We start from the raw sequence: 18,976 nt of genomic DNA on the forward strand, positions 1-18,976 counted from the left end.
AGGAAGTAGTTTTAAAAGGTATAATGCTGTAATTATTTAGAGCTTGAATAATGACAGGAGGTCTGGTAGAGATGGTCACAATGAGAAAAGATGGCTGGCTGGGCAGAGTGTAGTCCTTGGAGTGAGGATTAGGATCCAGTGGCTGGTTTGCAGGGAGAGGGTCGACGAGAATGGTGAGAAAAGAGAAGAAGATTGAAACGAGCAAGGTGGCAGATGAAGGAGAACTGGAGCACAGGGAAACACAGTGTTAGCACAAAGGAATAATCACAAAGAACATTACCACTAGAGTTGAAGCGTAACCACTGTGAGTGACGGAGGAATGTGGTGGAGACGAGAGAGAAAGCTGGTGCTGAAATATTGCTTACAGCTGATGACATGATTACTTGCAGCTGTGCCATAAAACGGGGGCCCATGAAAGTGTGACCCCGACCATGGACATAAACAAACACAGAGAGACATATGGAGAAGACACAGGAGACAAGAGAGCAGGGGAAAAGACAGATGAGCACAGGGAAAATATACGCAAATAATGCTCATTTCTAATATTTGGTGACACAATGTCTCAAAAAAAGTGTCAGGGTTTAAGTAGGTCACTGGCCTCTTTCAGCAGGTGGCAATCAACCAGTGTCACACATTTCCTCAGTTCACTGGAAGCCTTCAAAGCTTTAAAGAAAAAAATGTCACCCATAACAAAATAGTTTGCTTTTGAAAATTCTGGTTGTAGTTAATCAGATTTTGCAAGTTGCAAGTCTTGAATCCTTAACTCTGGCACTGAACCTCTATTACACACTTTCAAAACTATCTTGGTCTCATCATCAGCATGATTAATTACAGTTTCTCACTCTGTTTTCAGCTCGTGTCCCGAAGAAGATTCTGAAGTGTAAAGCAGTGTCCAGAGAACTGAACTTTTCCTCCTCAGAAAAACTGGAGAAGTTCAGACTGGAGCAGAAAGTTTTCTTCAAAGGACAGTGTCTAGAAGGTAATCAATCAAAACACTGAACTGCTTACAGGGGCAAGAACCTAAACGTCAATCAGTTAAATGAACTATGGAGTAGTGCTGTAACTAATGATTATTTCCATTGTCAATTAATCTGTGCATTTTGTTATTATTCATTAATTGATTAGTTGCTTGGTCTATAAAATGGTGAAAAATATCAAGCAGTGTTTTCCAAAGCCCACTATTTCGTCCTCAAATGTCTCATTTTGTCCAAACTCACTTTACTGTCACAGAGGAGAAAGTAAGAATCCAGAAAATATTCATGTTTAGAAACTGGAATCAACAAATTTAGACAGTTTTTTTCTAAAAAAAATTACTGTAAGACTTACGGTAATTTTTTAAGTTTTCTAAGTAGTCTAAGTATTTCCTGCTAATGGTTTCACACTATTCAGCTGATCAAGCAATTGCAGTCAGCTTTGCAAATGTTTTATATATGAGAGAGAGAGAGAGAGAGAGAGAGAGAGAGAGAGAGAGACTTTTAAAACAACTTTTATTTACACTATTTTATAAAAGTCAATCCACAAACATCACAAAGCAGACACACACACACACGTCAATACAAACCCATCAAAAACCTCACACCACCAAAAACAACCACAACACACCCACAATGATACATTAAAAATTAAGGACCAGTACTCCATCCTCCCCCACTGAACACAAAACCTGCCTGGCCCCCCACAGATTCCTGAAGGAGTCCAGGTTGCCAGTCAGGGCCTAAAAAGCATGCTCCACCCTCAAATATGCTTCCACCAACCCCTTTAGACACTGGACCACATCAGTCTAGCACTGACCAGCAAGCTGGCTCTTCCTGGTCTTCCAGATTGCCAATTTACACACGTGGACAAAATTGTTGGTGCCCTTCGGATAATGAAAGAAAAACTCACAATGGTCACAGAAATAACTTGAATCTGACAAAAGTAATAATAAATGAAAATTGGCTACAGTCCCAAGGATCTTAAATTTCTGAATAATATGTGCAACTGTAGTCACAGGAACATCAAGCTGCTTGGAGATGGTCTTATAGCCTTTACCTTTAACATGCTTGTCTATAATTTTCTTTCTAATCTCCTGAGACAACTCTTTTCTTTGCTTCCTCTGGTCCATGTTGAGTGTGGTACACACCATAGGTGTGTCCCAATTCAGGGGCTGCATCCTTCGGAGGACCCAGCCTACGCGGTCTCTGGAGGCTGGGTCCTGCGGAGGATCCTCCGTCGGCCGCATCAACTATCGGTAAATGAGACGGTCTAGCCTTCGGAGCGTGTCCTGATTGCGTCACGACGTCATAACTTCTTCCCTCCTAACCCGGGAAAAACACACGTACGGGGTACAGAGATGCGCCCGTACAGCTCCTATCCCTTGTAAGAGACGCAAAATATAGCCTATTATACAACTTACAAATTCACCTGATGTGAATATCTTCACAGCTTCGCGTCGGACTGTTCACGCCTCCGCGTCGTCCATTCATTTCCGATAATGGACACCTCGAAGGGCGTTATCCCGCTTATACCATGGTCACTTACGAAAGAAATAAATATGAAATCAATTATTAATACGTTAATGTTGTTTTTTTTACCGTTAACATCGTAAGTTTTTCACAAGAAGCGGCTGAGTGGACTATTTAATATCGCTTGTTGTGACGCGTTGCCAAGGTAACCGGCTCTGGCCACAGAACCTGCAGCTCGGTCGGCGCAACTGTTATATTAGGCCTAATCAGAGGAGGGAAGTGACATGATTGTTTAACGTTATGTTACGTGATACAAAGTATCATTTCAGAGGGCAAGTGCACCTCTTACCGCTTGTGTGTGTCCAGAGGATGATGCCAAATTTTGTTTCAAAGACTCAAAGTCCACAGATAGTTTCCTAAATCATTTTTATTGCAAGAAATATTATCCACCATTCACTCTGATCATTAAATGTGGTTAAAGGAAACTATAAAATCACTCATGTTGTCTACTGTCTTGCCGTTGTGATAAATAAACTGTGAAATAACGTATGTTCTGAGTTTCTGTTGCCACGGTTACCAACTAGCGTTTGAGCCAGCGCAATAATTTAGAACAATCAGGCTATTTGACCGGAACTTTTTTATAGTTGTCCTACAACACTTTTTAACGGAGACCCTGCAGCCAATCACAATCGAGTATTCACCCAAAATAAGATATTAGTTGACATGCGAGCTTGTAACATTTGTAAGTGAAGAGTTTTAATAAGGCTAACTGTTAACTGAGCTCCTCATATCAACAGGTCGCCATTATTAAAAAAAACAATTGGTGCGCAAAGCATCTTGGGATATGGGAGGCCGTGAAGGATAGTAGCGACGCATCCTCCAAATACAGGGAAAAGGAGGACGCATTTGTCGGCTGCATTTGGAGGATCCTTCGAATTTGGACGAATTGGGACAGCCTTCGCGCAGCGTTATGACGTAAGCGGCCTTCAAATCCATCCTCCGAAGGATGCAGCCCCCGAATTGGGACACAGCTCATGTCACCAAACAGCACAGTGACTACCTGTAACCCTATATATAGGCCCACTGACTGATTACAAGATTGTAGACACCTGTGATGCTAATTAGTGGACACACCTTGGATTAACATGTCCCTTTGGTCACATTATTTTCAGTCTTTTCTAGGGGTACCATCATTTTTGTCCAGGCCTGTTTCATGAGTTTATTTTTTTAAATAATTCTGTTGAAAAGCAATGTCTGACTTTCATTGGTTAAATTTCATAGAATTTTTATTTGTTATTACTTTTGTCAGATTCAAGTTATTTCTGTGACCATTGTGAGTTTTTCTTTGATTAACCGAAGGATACCAACAATTTTGTTCACGTGTGTAGCTGTTCCAAACAGAAAATTGACCAGAACCATAATACCTCTATTTTTGACTGTATATTTGGGCCCAAAAACCAACAATGGGACTGAGAACTCCTCCCCCAGATCCTCTCCCCAACCACTCAATGTTCTGAATAGGCCCGCCAAGCGAGGGCACAGAACAAACAAGTGTTCCAGTGTTTCAGTTTGAGGACAAAATGGACAGCCCTCCCCAGCGCTAGGATCCAGACGGGCAATGTGTCTGTTTGTGGCTATTATTCCATGTATAATCCTCCAATGGAGATCAGCCACCCGCTTCTCCACAGGAGGCTTATACAGGACCCTCCATCTGCCTTTAGGGGTCCAGTCTGAACAAAAAAACCCCACCCCATCTCGACTCCCTGATCCCGTCCAGGCTGCGAATGTTCAGCACCTTCACACAGCTGTAGTAAAGGTGCTTCTTCCCACAGGTGTTGAAAGCACCCAGCACTGGCGTGGCCAAGGAGAGAAGCCACCCACTCTCCTCTTGCCTCTCAGCAGCAGGACTGATGCTCAGTGAGGGGAACTCGTACACACTGCCCTCTGTCCATTGGTCAGCAAACACACGGTTCCTGGCAAAAGTTCTTAGTGGCGTGAACAGTGCCTACCAGACTTCTTCTGCCATCTTGATCAGCACTCTGGAGGATGGGATGCCAGTAATTCCGTCAAGGCTGTTCAGTGACGCTTTTGCAAGATGACCAAGTTTAACAATACCACCCTCAACGAATTCTCTCCTCAAGGTAGCTGAGGAAAAGGCGGCGACATTGAGAAAGCCGTTATGAAACAGTGGGTCTTCGAAGAGCCACATTCCGGGCCTAGATTCAGGAGTCCGTGTGATCTTAAGTGACTGACGGGCCTCCACCACTGATCTTTAGAAAGGTGTCAGTCCCGTCAGGTCAACCTCTGGCAGTCTCAACAGAAAGAGGTGTTTATCCAACCTAAGCCGCCCAGCCTTCCTGAGGAGCAGCCAAGCGGGAGCCAACCAACAGTAACCACAGCCATACAGCAACCTCCGTGCCGTCTGCAATCTGAAGGCTGCAGTTCTGGCCTGAATGTCCACCAGTCCATGCCCCCCTCTATGACAGGGAGATACAGAGCCGACGCCTTCAGCCAGTACTGACCAGACCAGAAGAAGTTCACCAACAGCCGTTGCACCTCCCTCACAAGGTCTGGAGGTGGTACCAGAACAAACAGCCTATGCCACAGAGATGAAGCGACCAGGGCATTGATGATCAGTACTCTCCCTCTGTAGGACAGATAAGGGGGCAACCATTTCCATTGAGACAACTTGGCCTCTACCTTCTCCAGCACTCCCACCCAGTTCTGCTTTTGAAAGTCCTCATTTCCCAAATACACTACAAGAATTTTAATTTCATTTTTACCCCAGCGAAGGTTCCCTGGAAGACCAGGAGTACTCCCCAAATTCCGCTGACCTGCCAGACATGCCTCACTTTTGTCCCAATTAATCCTAGCTGAAGAAGCTTTCCCATACAGTTTCAAACTGTCCTCTAAAACCTGTATCTCCCTAGTCTCTGACAATCACAGTAACATCGTCAGCGTAGGCCAATAGAACGAGAGGAGGGCCTGGAGCCAGCTCAGGCAGAGCAAGACCCTTCAGGCCACCTCTTAGCCTACAAAGAAGTGGTTCTGTAGCAAGGCTGCAAAGCAGCCCTGAAATAGGGCAGCCCTGCCTAATACCTCTCTTAACTGGCACAGGACAGCTTAAACCTCCCCCTACCTTCACTACACACCAAGCATCAGTATACAATAATTTAACCCAGGACAGGAAAACCTCCCCAACCCCAAAGCCTGCAAAGTTGAAAAAAGAAAAGAATGATCAACACGATCAAACATCTTCTCTTGGTCGATAGAGATAAAACCTACATTGACATTATATAATTTACAAATATCAAAAATGTCTCTCATTTAAAACAGGTTATCCAACATAGATCTACCAGGAACACAGTAGGACTGATCCGGACCAATCAGCAGTTCAGTGAAATCTTTCAACCTATTTGATAAAACTTTCGACAAAATTTTGTAGTCAGTGCATAAAATGACCACCAGCCTCCAGTTTTTCAAAAGGGTTAAATCCCCTTTCTTAGGCAGTAGAGAGAGCACTGCACACCAAAAGTGCTTAAAGAAGTCTGCAGGTATGCCATCCATTCCTGGAGCCTTGCCTGACGCCATCTGAAACAAGCCAGCAGTCAGCTCAGTCAGAGTTATGTCTGCATTCAGTGTCTCTGTGTGTCAGTGTTTTCTGAGCTCACCTGAGGAAGCCCCTGCAAAAGTTCTGTGGTAGACTCTACATCACAGACCTCGGCCCTGAACAAGTCCTTGTAGAAGTCCACTGCATGTTGTCTCATCTCAGCCGGGTCTGCTGTCACCCTCCCATCAGGAAGACAAAGACACACCATTTGCTTTTTCCCGACAGCAGATTCCTCCAAGTTAAAAAAAGAAAGCTGTAAGTGTATCCATATCCTGGATCTTGGTGAACCTAGCTCTAACTAAGGCTCCCTTAGCTTTCTCGTGCAGAAAACCACTAAATTCTTGCTTTTTGGCATGTAAAAGATCCCAGTCTTGTTGATCTGCTTGTGAGACAGAGACATTTTCCAGGTCACTTATCTCCTCCTCTAACTTCTGCACTGCCCTCCTGATGTTAACAGTGAGTTTACATGCATATTGTTGACAGAACACCCTAATCTGAGCTTTCCCCACCTCCCACCACTGATTAATGGAAGTAAAATCACCTTTCGTAGACCTCCAATAAGCCCAAAACAGTTTAAAATTATCACAAAAAATTGATCCTGCAACATCTTAACACTAAAATGCCAAAAAGATTTTGGTTTTCCCATAGGACATAAAATCAGTTCCATTAAAACCAGGTGATGGTCTGTAAAGCCAACAGGGAGGATCTGACAGTTACCAACTCTAGCATTACACCAGCCAGATAAATAAAACCTGTCTAATCTAGCTGCACTAACTCTGCCATCTGATATCTTAACTCATGTGTACTGTCTGACTGCAGGATACTTCATCCTCCACACATCAGTTAAATTAAAACTCTTTAGAACCTGAGATAAAACTGAGGCTGACTGAGGATGTGGCTCCTCCCCATTCCTATCCAGGGAGAAATCAGTGCAGCAGTTCCAGTCTCCGCCTAACACAACACACTCTCTGGAATCATGCTGCTTAATTTTTCTTTTACCAATTTAAAAAGCTGTTCACGGTAAGAGCCTTGATTGGGAGCATAAACATTTCTAAAGATAAAAGTAAATTCCTCAATTTCAGCCTTCACCATAAGGACTCTCCCATTCACCACCTCTACACTGGATAAGATGTTAACATTAAGATTTGGAGAAAATAAAATGGCAACTCCTGCACTTAAATTTGTCCCATAGCTAAGAACATACTGTCCTCCCCACCGTAAGCCCCAGTCTATTTCATTTACAGTATCACTGTGTGTTTCTTGAAGAAAGGTTACATCTAATCTTTTCTGTTCTATCACCTCTTTAGTTAAAGCCCTTTTCTGTGCATCTCTTCCCCCATTTATATTTAAAGAGGCAACCCTTAACCCCTGCACATGAGTGGAGGAGAGACAGACCAGTAGACAGAGCAGAAAGAGACAGAAAAGAAGAAACACCCAGTGTAGCCTGATCATGATACTTTTATTTGGATTGTTCATTTTTCCGCTTAACTGATGGAACCCTCTCATTCTTTTCCTGAGACTAGTGACATGTTTTTTAAGACGGTACCTTTTTTTGTCCTCCAGCACATCTGTACCCACAACTCTCTGCAGGGTCGTGGCCAACCAAATAAACTTCTCAATATCAGGAAAATACTCTTTCACATTAACTTTCTTTCCAAAAGTTTCATCCAGAAAACCATTAATCTCCTCCAGAGAGTATAAATCTACATCCTGAGAAGCACTGCCTGCTACAGAAACCCCATCAGCATCTGACTCACACTCCTTGTCACTCATATCCTGACAGCCATCAGGCTCCAGCACCTGCTGCTCTGCTCCATCCACTACACTGACCTGCCTCACGTCAGTTTCCTGCACAGCCAAACACTCCACATCCTGCTGTGACCCCCCATATCATTCTTACTCCTCTGTGGCCTAACCGCAGGTTCAACCTCCACTTCCCCAGCTGATTTAACATTATCCACAGAACCACTTCACCCTGAAGCCCCACATACAGCACCATCAACACCAGCAGCCTCTGCAGCCCCGGACCCAGAACCACTGGACTCAGCAGCTTCAGCCTGTGTCTGCTGTTCATTGCTCTCCTCTCCTACACCAGGGGCAGCCGCAACGCTGTCTGTCAACTCTCCCCCATTCACGTCCCCAGACAGCTCTCCAGCACTGCTTGTTCCCCAGTTACCAGCCCCAAAACCAGCCTCAGCGCCGCTTGCTTCCCCACTGTCAGACCCAGCTGCTGCAGCGGCCCCCGCCGCCGCAGCAGGCCCCCCTGCTGCATTCTGCCCGTGTGGGCAAGTGATGCGCTTGTGGCCCACATCTCCACACTTGAAACACTTCCTGGAGCTTGCATACACCATGTAAAAGCCGTCCTCATGCTTAACACAGAAAGAAACATCCAGTGTTTGAGTCAGCGAGGTCAAAAACATGAACACCTGTCTCCGCAGAGACTGAACATGCTTCAGCTTGGTGTCCTTACAGCCCAAACTCACCGCCCGGAACCCACTCGCAAACCTCCCGAAGCGCTTCAACTCACTCTCCAGCACCTCGTCGGGAATAAACGGGGGGACCCCGGACACCGTGACCCGGACAGAAGGCACCGCCAGCGGGGACACTTGGATAAACTCATTGTTCAAAATTAGTCCACTCTCTATGAGCTGAGAAACAAACTGCTCTGTTTTCATGAACACAACCACCGCTTTGTTTATACGTGAGGCATATGCGATATTCCCATGCCCCACCTGTTCTACTGCCGGCCTGCGGCACCACTCTCACAACATGCCTCATGGATGCCGAGAAACACAACCAAACAACAAAACAAACAACTAGTAAATAACAGTAAACACAACTGCAAAGTCTAAACAATCATTAAATACTCTCCATAAAGAGAAAGAAGGAAAAAAATTGGAAAAAAACTTACAAATTCTCAGCCGCAGTCTCACCACCACCACCCTCCCCACCACCGAACTCCCAGCATGCGCACACACACACACACACACACACACACACACACACACACAGATTTTTGAAACTGACTAACTGACTACTATTACTACTATTTCATCAGTTTTTCAGCAACAAAACATTTGCAAAAAAAATACATCTTCAATAAAAACACACACACACACACACACAAAATAATTGAATAAGCAAAAAGAATACAATAAATAAATAAATAAAATAAATAGATAAATAAAAATAAATAAATAAAACAAATAACCAACTAAATAAAAACTCAAAAAGAATAAATGAGTCACATTATCTCCTCAGAGAAGATCAGCTGGTTTTCTTTTACTGAAGACAAAACATCACTATGAGTCCATTTCAGGCTGAACTGAGTCAAGTGAAACATTATTCTGGCGTTCACCATCCTGGTGAACAACAGCTTAACATCAGCGTCTTTTGAATCATCAACCTTCCTCTTTCTACTGACATAAATGGACATCTTTGATTGTCCCACGATAAAATTGATCAGTTGACGTTTGTGTTTTTCAGACTTTTTGTACTTAAAACCCAGAATGAAGCACTGCTTAGAGAAACCTTCTCCCAACTTTCTGAACAGGCTCTGTAACAATGCAAACACAGGCACAAGGCGAAGACACTCTGAGTAACAGTGAAACACCATCTCTCTGTTGGGACAAAAAGGACATCTGTTTCTCAAACGTGGATCAATGACACAGAGAAAAGCATTGACTGGCACTATCCTATGTAAGATTCTCCACTGCAGATCTGCCACCTTCTTTGTTAGTGGAGCCTTGTATAAAACCCTCCAAGCCGGCTTGACGTCGTCTCCCAGGCCCAGGTGACCTCGCCAAGGTGTGTCAACCCGGTGCTGCAGTTAACTTTTGTTAAGACATTTAACCATCATTTTGTACAGGGCTTTACTGTTTGCCTCCTCCAAGTTAAAAAAAAGTCTGACATTTTTCATCTAAAAAAGCACCAACAAAATTTTCAAATCAGGGACGAACACTAAGAGAGGGAAATGGATCATCTGCGTGAGGCACAATAAAACCTTCACAGTATTCTCTCAGCAGCATCCATTCATGTCCAGTCAGACGGTGTCTCTAGTGTTCCAGCAGCTTGCTGGTGATCCTCACGGATCTCACCCCCAGGCCAGCTGCTACAGCAGCTGCATTGTACAGTACAGGTCCAGCTATGGACACCACCGATCCAAGGGTCAGAATCCCTGCTCTGCAGCACAGGTCCGTGACAGCTGGTCCTGCTCAGGAGGGGGTGTCCAAACATCCACCGTGTACCACCGGCTCCTGCAGCAGCCAGTGTAAAGAGTCAGCCTCAGTGGTTCTGTCTATTTCCAACATTCTCCACACTGTTGACTCCACGGTAGAAAGGAGGCAAGGTCTGGAACTTCAGAGTCTTAAAATCCATGAGGAAAAGAGAATCCTGCAGTCCCAGATTGCCGAACGCCTGAGCAGCACCCATGCCAGTGGTCGCCACACCAAGTCTTTTGGTCCGAACAGGAGTCTCTGGATGTGCTGAAGGCGAAAAGCAGCTCCTCTGCTGGCCAGGTGTATCAGTCCTTGTCCCCCTTCTTCTTTTGGAAGAAACAGGACAGCCTGTGGAACCCAATGCAGCTTACCCCCCCCCCCCCAAAAAAAAAAAAAAAAAATCAACATGAACAGCTTGAATTTTTGACAGCAGGTTTGAAGGAGGATCCACACAAGCCAATCTGTGCCACAATGATGAGGACACCAGATTATTTATCGTGAGTGTCCTCCCTCTGTAGGACATGCTCGGCAAGAGCCATTCCCACCTTGTTCGGTGACCCTTAATTTTCTCTAAAACGTTCTCCCAGTTCTTTTCTAAAAACGATTCTTCACCCAAAACACTCCCAAATATTTTATCCCTCCTTTTTTCCAGGTCAGCCCTCCTGGTAGAGCTAGACTATCCAGCTGCTTCTTTCCACCCATCACTGCTTCGCTTTTTCCCCAGTTCCCCTTTGCAGAGGAGATTTTGTGAAAAAGCGCCACATTATTTTCCAGAACATCAACGTCTTTCTGATTATTGCTAATCACAATGACATCGTCAGCATAGGCTGAAAGTTTAACATCTGAATTACAACCTGGAAAGCAAACACCATTGAGCTCCTTTCTGAGCTTGTGAAGGAGAGGTTCAACAGCCAGTGTGTATAACATGCCAGAAAGAGAGCAACACTGCCACACCCCCCTCTGCACACTAAAAGGCGCAGCCAAGCCACCATTTATTTTTAGTATACTCGCAATATCATGGTACAATACCTGGATCTTGGCTATAAAACCTGAGCTGAACCAAAAAGCACTCAGCGTCTGCCACAGAAACTGATGTTCAACCCGGTCAAAAGCCTTTTCTTGTTCTATGGAAATAAGACCAACATCAATACCCAATGAGCTAGAGACGTCCAAAACATGCTGAATGAGAGTGATATTATCACTTATTAACCTGCCAGGCAAGTTTGGTCAACATGGATGACCCCACTCATCGCCTCTCTGAGTCTGGAGGCCAGAGCCTTGGATAGGATTTTATAATTTGCACACAGCAGAGAGACAGGTCTCCAGTTCCTCAGCTCCTGCAGATCACCCTTCTTTGGCAGCAAGGCGATCACTGCCCTCCTGCAGCTCAGCGGCAGTCGTCCTTTATTCAGACTGTCCTGAAAAACCTCCAACAGGTCTTCACCAATCACTGACTAGAAAGATTTATAAAATTCTGCCAGTAGTCAGTCAATTCCAGGAGCTTTGCCATTTGCCAGGCCCATGAGAGCAGTGTACAGCTCATTCATGGACAGTTCTGTGTCCAACACTGCATTGCTGTCAGCCGCCACCTGAGGCAGTCCAGCATAGAATTCTCCAGCCAGCTCCACGTCCTCTACAAACTCTTTTTTAAAAAGTTCTTTGTAGAAGTTGGTGGCATATCTACGTAGCTCCGGAGGGTCTGTGATTGGAGATCCGTTACCGGATCGTAGAGAGTGGATGACCTTTCTCTGACCGTTCATCCGCTCCAGACCAAAGAAGAAATGAGATGGGGCATTCATTTCAGAGGCCATCATGAACCGTGACCGGAACAGAGCACCCTGTACTGTCAGGCCCAACAGGTTGGCTAAGGCAGCCCTCTTGGATTTAAGGGCTTCAATATGCCCTTGATTTCCCGTAGAATCAAATAGATTCTGTAGTTCTACCACCTCAGTCTCCAGATCCTGAAGAGATCTGGTAATGTGCTTGGTGACATTGCAAGTATACTGCTGACAAAACTGTTTTATTTGACTCTTTCCGACATCCCACCACTGCTGCACTGAGGAAAAGGAGGATTTGTTCTCTCTGTGTAAAACCCATAAATACTCAAAAGCCTCTCTAAAAGTTTTGTCATGTAAAAGCCCAGTATTAAATGCCAATATGCACCGCATACTTTCACATTTTGGATATAAAAGGAGCACTGAACAAGACAATGGTCAGAAAGGCCAACAGGAACGATCTGACACGAATAAAAATATTTAAATGATGTTTAAAACAGTAAAATCGATCAAGTCTGGCCAATGATAATGTGTTGTCTCTGGAGTGATTCCAGGCGTACTGCCAGTCCATCCTGTTAAAACCTCTCCAAACATCTTTCAGCTCGCAGGTTTCAATGAGACGCTTGAGTCTGGCAGATGAAGCAGGATGAGGCTCCAGGTGATTCCTGTCTAGTTTAGCATTTTCTGTGTGGTTAAAATCACCTCCCAGAAACAAGAACTCATCAGTGCAGTTGAGAAGGACATCAAATAAAACGTTTAAAAAACTCATTCTGTCAATGCTCCAAACTGGAGCATAAACAACTAATAAAAACGATGTTGACATTTTCGTACTGTGCGTTTACTTTTAAAATGTGACGACACATGATCTCCTCCACTTCCACAGAACAGTGAGTGAAGCCTCTAGAGAAGAGCAGCCCGACTCCACCACTGTTGGACATTTTGTGGCTCAGAATGATTTGTCCAGGCCACTCCTTCCTCCACTCCCTTTCATTCTCAGTATCACTGTGGGTCTCCTGCACAAAACACCACATCTAGTTTTTAATTTCAAACAGTTTGGACAGAGAAGCTCTTTTCATGACACTTCTGGCTCCATTGATGTTCAACGAACCAAGAGTTAAGTCACACATGATGAGGGAAAAGGCTGTCGCTGCAACTAACACACATACCAGCAGTATGTGGACAGATTCTTTGATTCATTCATCATCCTCTACAAGTTGAGCTCTGACTGAACTCTGACACCATCTTCTTCAGCCGGTAAACCTCTTGATCACTGAAGGCATCACTTTCTTTCCTCAGCTGAGTCACAGACCTGACAAAACCTCTTAGATTTGGAAAAACCGTTTCAGGTTTAACAGCCCTTTGGCCTTTAGTTTCTACCAGGAATCTTTTTATTTTCTCCAGAGGATAGTACACTGTCTCCTCCTGTGAGGGCATCCATTCACATTCATCCTCATTGTCCGACAGCTTCTCCATCGCTCTCTTGGTCTTAGCTCCACTCTGTTCTTTTTCACTGCTGTTCTTTCTTTTACCAGGATTATTAGAAGGACTTATTTCATCTGACAGGTCTTCCTTCATCAGCACCTCAACGATCTGACTGCAGCCTCCTTTGTTTCTGTTCTCTTTCTTTTTATCTGCTTTCTCACTGGTCTGGACATTTCTTTTGTTTTCTACTATGTTTCCATTCTCAGTTTCACCCTGCACATTCTGCTCCCTGTCCTGCATGTCTACCACTCTTTTGTTTTCTCACAAGACCTCTGTTTGCCCAGTGACTCTGACCCGGGCCACGCAGCGTCAACCAAGGCCGAGCGGTCCGCGACCCGGTCGGCCTCCGGACCCGCATCCCGCTCCACAGCCCGGTCGGCCGCCGGACCCGCGGACCGGTCAGCCACCGGACCCACGGCCTGCTCTGCGAGTGGCACCGCCGAAGCAATGCGCTCCACAGATTCAGGGCAGGACCGCACCAAATGTTCCTCAGCACCGCAACCAAAACATTTCATATTTTCCGAAGAAGCAAACATGATGTAGTTAAAACCTTCCACCTTAAAGCTGAAGGTCATGTTCAGCTCCTTTGTGCTGTCTTTCAGGATCATGAAAACAACATGCTTTAACTTGGGAGACTTGCAGCCCAGCAGGACCATCTTAATAGGGGACACTAGCTGTCCCTAGCACGACAGCTCTTTAACCAACTCCTCGTTTTTAATAAACGGAGGTGCGTTAGAGATAATGATCTTTTTTGCTGGCCTAACCAGCGGGAGGACGGGGGTGAAAGTGTCACGGATCACAACACCATGTTCAACCAGTCTTTCCACCTTTGATACCTCGTCTAGAAAGATGATGATGGCACTCTTCATCCGAGAGGCAGATTTTATCGTGGGCTATGAAAGTCATAGCCCACGACCTCTCCAACAGCACAGCTGGCCTCCTCCACTGAACAGCTGACAGTCCGTGATAACTTCACCACATGTCGGCATGTCAGCTTCTCCAGCTCTACCTGACTACTGACAACGGGCATGGTGCCCGACTGCCAGCCCCACCACCAACCCGAGCCAAAAAAGACTCAAACTAACCCAAAACCAACTGATAATGACAACTAAAGCAAGAAATCAACACTCCACGCTCACGCATGCCCTCAGAGAGAGAGAGAGAGAGACAGAGAGAATGTATACAGTAATACATGATGTCATGCCATTAAGCAGGACCACGGCAGTAGGTCTTGGTCCCGACAAGAAAGCACAAAGACTCCAGGGAAGAAGCCCATTTAGTAACATTCAGTTATGGGGCATCATCAAGATAACGTAACTACATCACTACATCCCAGAAGTCCTGCGATGACACAAGAAAGATAGACTTAAAGCTATCTTTGAAAAGTGAGCTATAAATAATAGTACTAATACATTAGTCTTAAATAGCGCTTTTCAGGGTACTCAAAGATGCTTCACAAAAATAGGTAGGTAGGAGGAGTGATGGAGAATGCCCCGTCACCCCATTATTTGTACGTGGTTCAGCATTTTTCCTTCCTTTTAGCACTATCACATCAGCCAGATGTGAATCTGAGCTAAAACCTTGAAGGTCAGACCTGAAATTCCTCACATCATCAGACTATTGCCATTTCTGTACGTTTTTTTTTCCTTTTTTGTCACTTTTGTCATTTCTGATCTCAATTTGTCATAAGATACAGCAGTTGCTTTATAATACCTTCAAATCTTCATCATTCTGCCCCACCTTAATGTTGGTGTTTTAAAGGACATCTGCTTCCCGAGCCACCAACAGACGACTCAATTAGCTGTGATCTTCTTGTACGAGTTGAGCTTTGTCCCTGGTGCCCTGCTGAACAGAGATGAGCTTACAGACAGCCCCAGGGGACAACACACACAACACAACATGTTTACAGTATGTTGCTGGTTTCCACCAGAGAGGGAAATGTCTCTGAAACACTATTTGGACCATTATGGTACACAACCATACTGTATGAACCCAGGAATGGATTGAATGAATGGAATCGTAGTAATAATATTGTATGTTTTTACAGCAGCACTGAGCTCTTTGTCTGTCTGTGTCTCTCTGTCCAGAATGGTTCTTTGAGTTTGGTTTTGTTATCCCCAACTCCACCAACACATGGCAGTCTCTGATAGAAGCAGCTCCAGAATCCCAGATGATGCCAGCCAATGTTTTAACGTAAGTCTTCAGATTATTTACATTTCTGTTTTATGTTTCTGTACTGCTGCCATATGCACAATATCTTATTCCTCATCTCTGCTATTTGAACCTATACATCTGCAATTCACTTTGAATCAAACTTTAAGCTACATCTAACCAGCATACAGTAGTACAAAAAACAAGTGTACATGTTCGATACAGGTTATTTATAACATATGTACGTTAAAAATAACCTGTTTAATGTAAACTTAAAGGTCTAGTGTTTTGGATTTAGTGGCATCTACTCGTCAGGTTGCAGATTTCAACCAACTGACCAGTCCTTGCCTCACCCTCTCATTTGGTGGCTGTGGCACTCAATAAAGCCAGTGTTTGGTTTTGGCTACTGTTGAAACAAAGTGATGCAATATGGTGGACTCTGTGGAAGAGGACCCACTCCCGCTGTAGATAAAAAGAACTCATGCCAAGGTAATGAAATATTATAATATAGTATTATATTATATTACACACTGGACCTTTAATGTAACAATTTTATGGTTATGATTTATGATTATATGATCTTTTTTTTTTTTAGGAAATTTTGGCCAAATTTGTACAATCTTCAAAATAATCAGGGAATGTTTAAAGGACAAGATGTGTATAACGTGGGTCTACATTTCATCGTCTTATGCATCATTCATATCAGTGATACATTATATTCAATTTATTAAGTGAGATCTGGAAACACGGTGGCATCACTATATTAAAGTCAGACTGCTCAAGAAACACAAGCAGTCAGACTATCAGACAGGCTTGAAACACACCACAACACAATAGGATAAACAATCTCTTTTGGAAGACAAAAGAGAAAAGTGAAAGTGAAATTATGACCCAAGCTGTCTGCAGTAAACATCAGTTTACAGACCCAAATCCTGATTTGGCTGTATATGATGTAGTTGTCTGCACCCATTTTTTTTAACCTCCAAATAATAACATGTTTGTTTCCAACTTGTTGCATTATAGGACTAGTTTCTTGATCCATCAGATTTCATTTAAGTGCTATGACTATTTTCTCAGATCTCTGAAGAGCTCTTATTTTACTCAATGAGTACAGTGTTACAATCACTATCACAGGAATGAAAACTACACGATTACAATTATAAGTTGTAATCAGCTAAAAATTTCCTTCAACTTTGTGTTGTTTCTTGCAATCACAGCAGTAGAAATGAATGGATTCATGGTAATGTCATATAGTGTACGTGTTTTCGTGACAGTCATGGTACAATTGACAGATTTGTTACCTCAGTCAATGCTGACATGTGTCTTTGTATTTCAGTGGTAATGTGATCATAGAGACCAAGTTCTACGATGATGACCTCCATGTCAGTACCTCGAGAGTACGACTTTTCTACGTCTGACCTCTGACCTCTTAATCTACCTTCCAATATGCTGGCGTCCTGCCAAGGTCTATAAATTACCAAGGTTAGCTACAATTTGCAGCAGTAAAAAACTCACTGCTGACGTGGGATTAGCACGTTTGGGTGAAACCCAGCTGTGGTCCCAAAATCAGTGAAGTGAGTTTTGTGTTTGGTTGTTCTCTTGTTTTGTGTTGACCTGAAAACTTCTTCTAGACCTTGGGAGGAGAGGGAAGAAGAAGAGAGAGCACTCTGTTGTTTCTTCTGTTCCAAGATCATCTCTCTCTGCATTTTCCCTTCTAGACTGTTCCATTGTAAATACTTTATCACTGATCTCAAGTCAGCCAGGGAGCCACTCTGAAATGACATGATTCATGCTTTTTTAAAATTCTGCCCTCTCATGCCAAGGTTGCATTTACTCAGGAACAGAACACCAGACTTTTAACCTATCTGATGCGATCTTCTCCTTTCTGTTTTAACATAGAAACACTGTTCTCCATGTGTTGTCCATTTAAACTATCTGCACATCAGTGTCAAGGGAAGATGCAGCTCATTGTCTCTCCTGGGCTATCGTCAAAAGGTCTTCATCATAAAATGCTAGATAAAATGTCTTTTAACTGTGTCCCATCCCAGAGGCCATCTCCTGTGAAGTTTATATTTCCTGACAGATTTTCTCATCATGGGTAAATAAGGCTGTTCCTTTCCAAAGGCTCTGTGAAATGCAGCCTCCTTTTTTATACATCTGAAGAACACAACAGGGGTATTGTTTGTAATCCGTACTATCCCAAAATCATTTGCACAGGTTAGTTTTTGTCTATTTGTAATCAGAAAATTGCTTTATTATCAGAGAAATTGAAGTTACACAGATATATTTTAACATATTTACTTATATAGCCAATAACTCTACATGGAAATTTCCACTTTTATGAGTTGAAGAGAACTGCCTGAATGCAGGCACTGCTAATGGTGGTCTCTGTGAGGCCAAGTATTGGAAATGCTGATGTAGCTTTAATCCTCCGAAGGACACAACTTTGCAGGCAGCCTCTGAAGTGGGACACAGAAAACAGACAAGGTTTAGTTTGTAGAAACTGAGTATGTGAACTAGTATAGAACATTGGTATTCAGTGAAGTGTGATGAAGGACCAAGTGCTTGTTTTCATTCCAGTCCAACACAAGTGATGCTGGTTTGACTGGATTGCCTCTGTATATTGTCTGTATTGTTTTGGAATGAAAACCTGCACACACACTTTGAACACCAAATGGGAGGGTGTTTTGTAACATTCATTAATGTGTTTGTACTTTATTTTCAGAGGTATACTTAGATTCAGAAGATTCAACTTTGAACTAAATTATCAACAGGTGTAGACCGAGACATGCATCATTTATTCTCAGTAGTTCACCTGTTAACAATTTTAACCCAACAAGACCCGGATGTTACCAGCTGCTCAAGGTCTTTAACGCAGCTCTGCTCTGTACATTCTGGCTAGACTTAAACTTTGACTTCCCAATTCATTGTGTTCATGTCATTGTTTGTTTTTTCTTAGCTGTTAACTGAGCTGTGTAAAATAGATTTGTGTTTTAATATGACAGGAATTGTGGATTAAAGTCATGTTGTAATAACATGATGTGTGTGTGGTCTTTATTGTGTCTCTTTCAAGTAAGGTTACATGCACCTAGGTGGGTTGATCACATTTGACCCCTCAGAACCCTGTAAAATAGTGACAAAAATGCATTGTCATCTAGAAAAACATATTGTGAAAACCTGACTTTTTGTAGACACAAAGGGGCTGCTGTTCTGTCACAAAGAATGTGTCCAGCTAAACCAGCCTAAATAGCCATCTTCGGGAATTTCGATGCAGTGGCACTGTGGTTGTACTGTCAA

General features: G+C 43.5%; 1 protein-coding gene across 1 annotated transcript in view; it reads left to right on the forward strand.

Annotated features, from left to right (window-relative positions):
• The window catches only part of pde6d (phosphodiesterase 6D, cGMP-specific, rod, delta), a 28,389-nt gene extending 9,670 nt beyond the window's left edge, over window positions 1–18,719 (forward strand). The window contains exons 3-5 of the mRNA XM_076727309.1: window positions 854–979; window positions 15,616–15,721; window positions 17,016–18,719. Coding sequence (XP_076583424.1) covers window positions 854–979; window positions 15,616–15,721; window positions 17,016–17,097 — 314 coding nt within the window. The 3' untranslated portion in view covers window positions 17,098–18,719. The remainder of the gene's footprint in view (window positions 1–853; window positions 980–15,615; window positions 15,722–17,015) is intronic.
• Window positions 18,720–18,976: the final 257 nt, after the last annotated feature.

Source organism: Chaetodon auriga, chromosome 3, assembly GCF_051107435.1.
Source record: "Chaetodon auriga isolate fChaAug3 chromosome 3, fChaAug3.hap1, whole genome shotgun sequence".
Taxonomy (NCBI): domain Eukaryota; kingdom Metazoa; phylum Chordata; class Actinopteri; order Chaetodontiformes; family Chaetodontidae; genus Chaetodon; species Chaetodon auriga.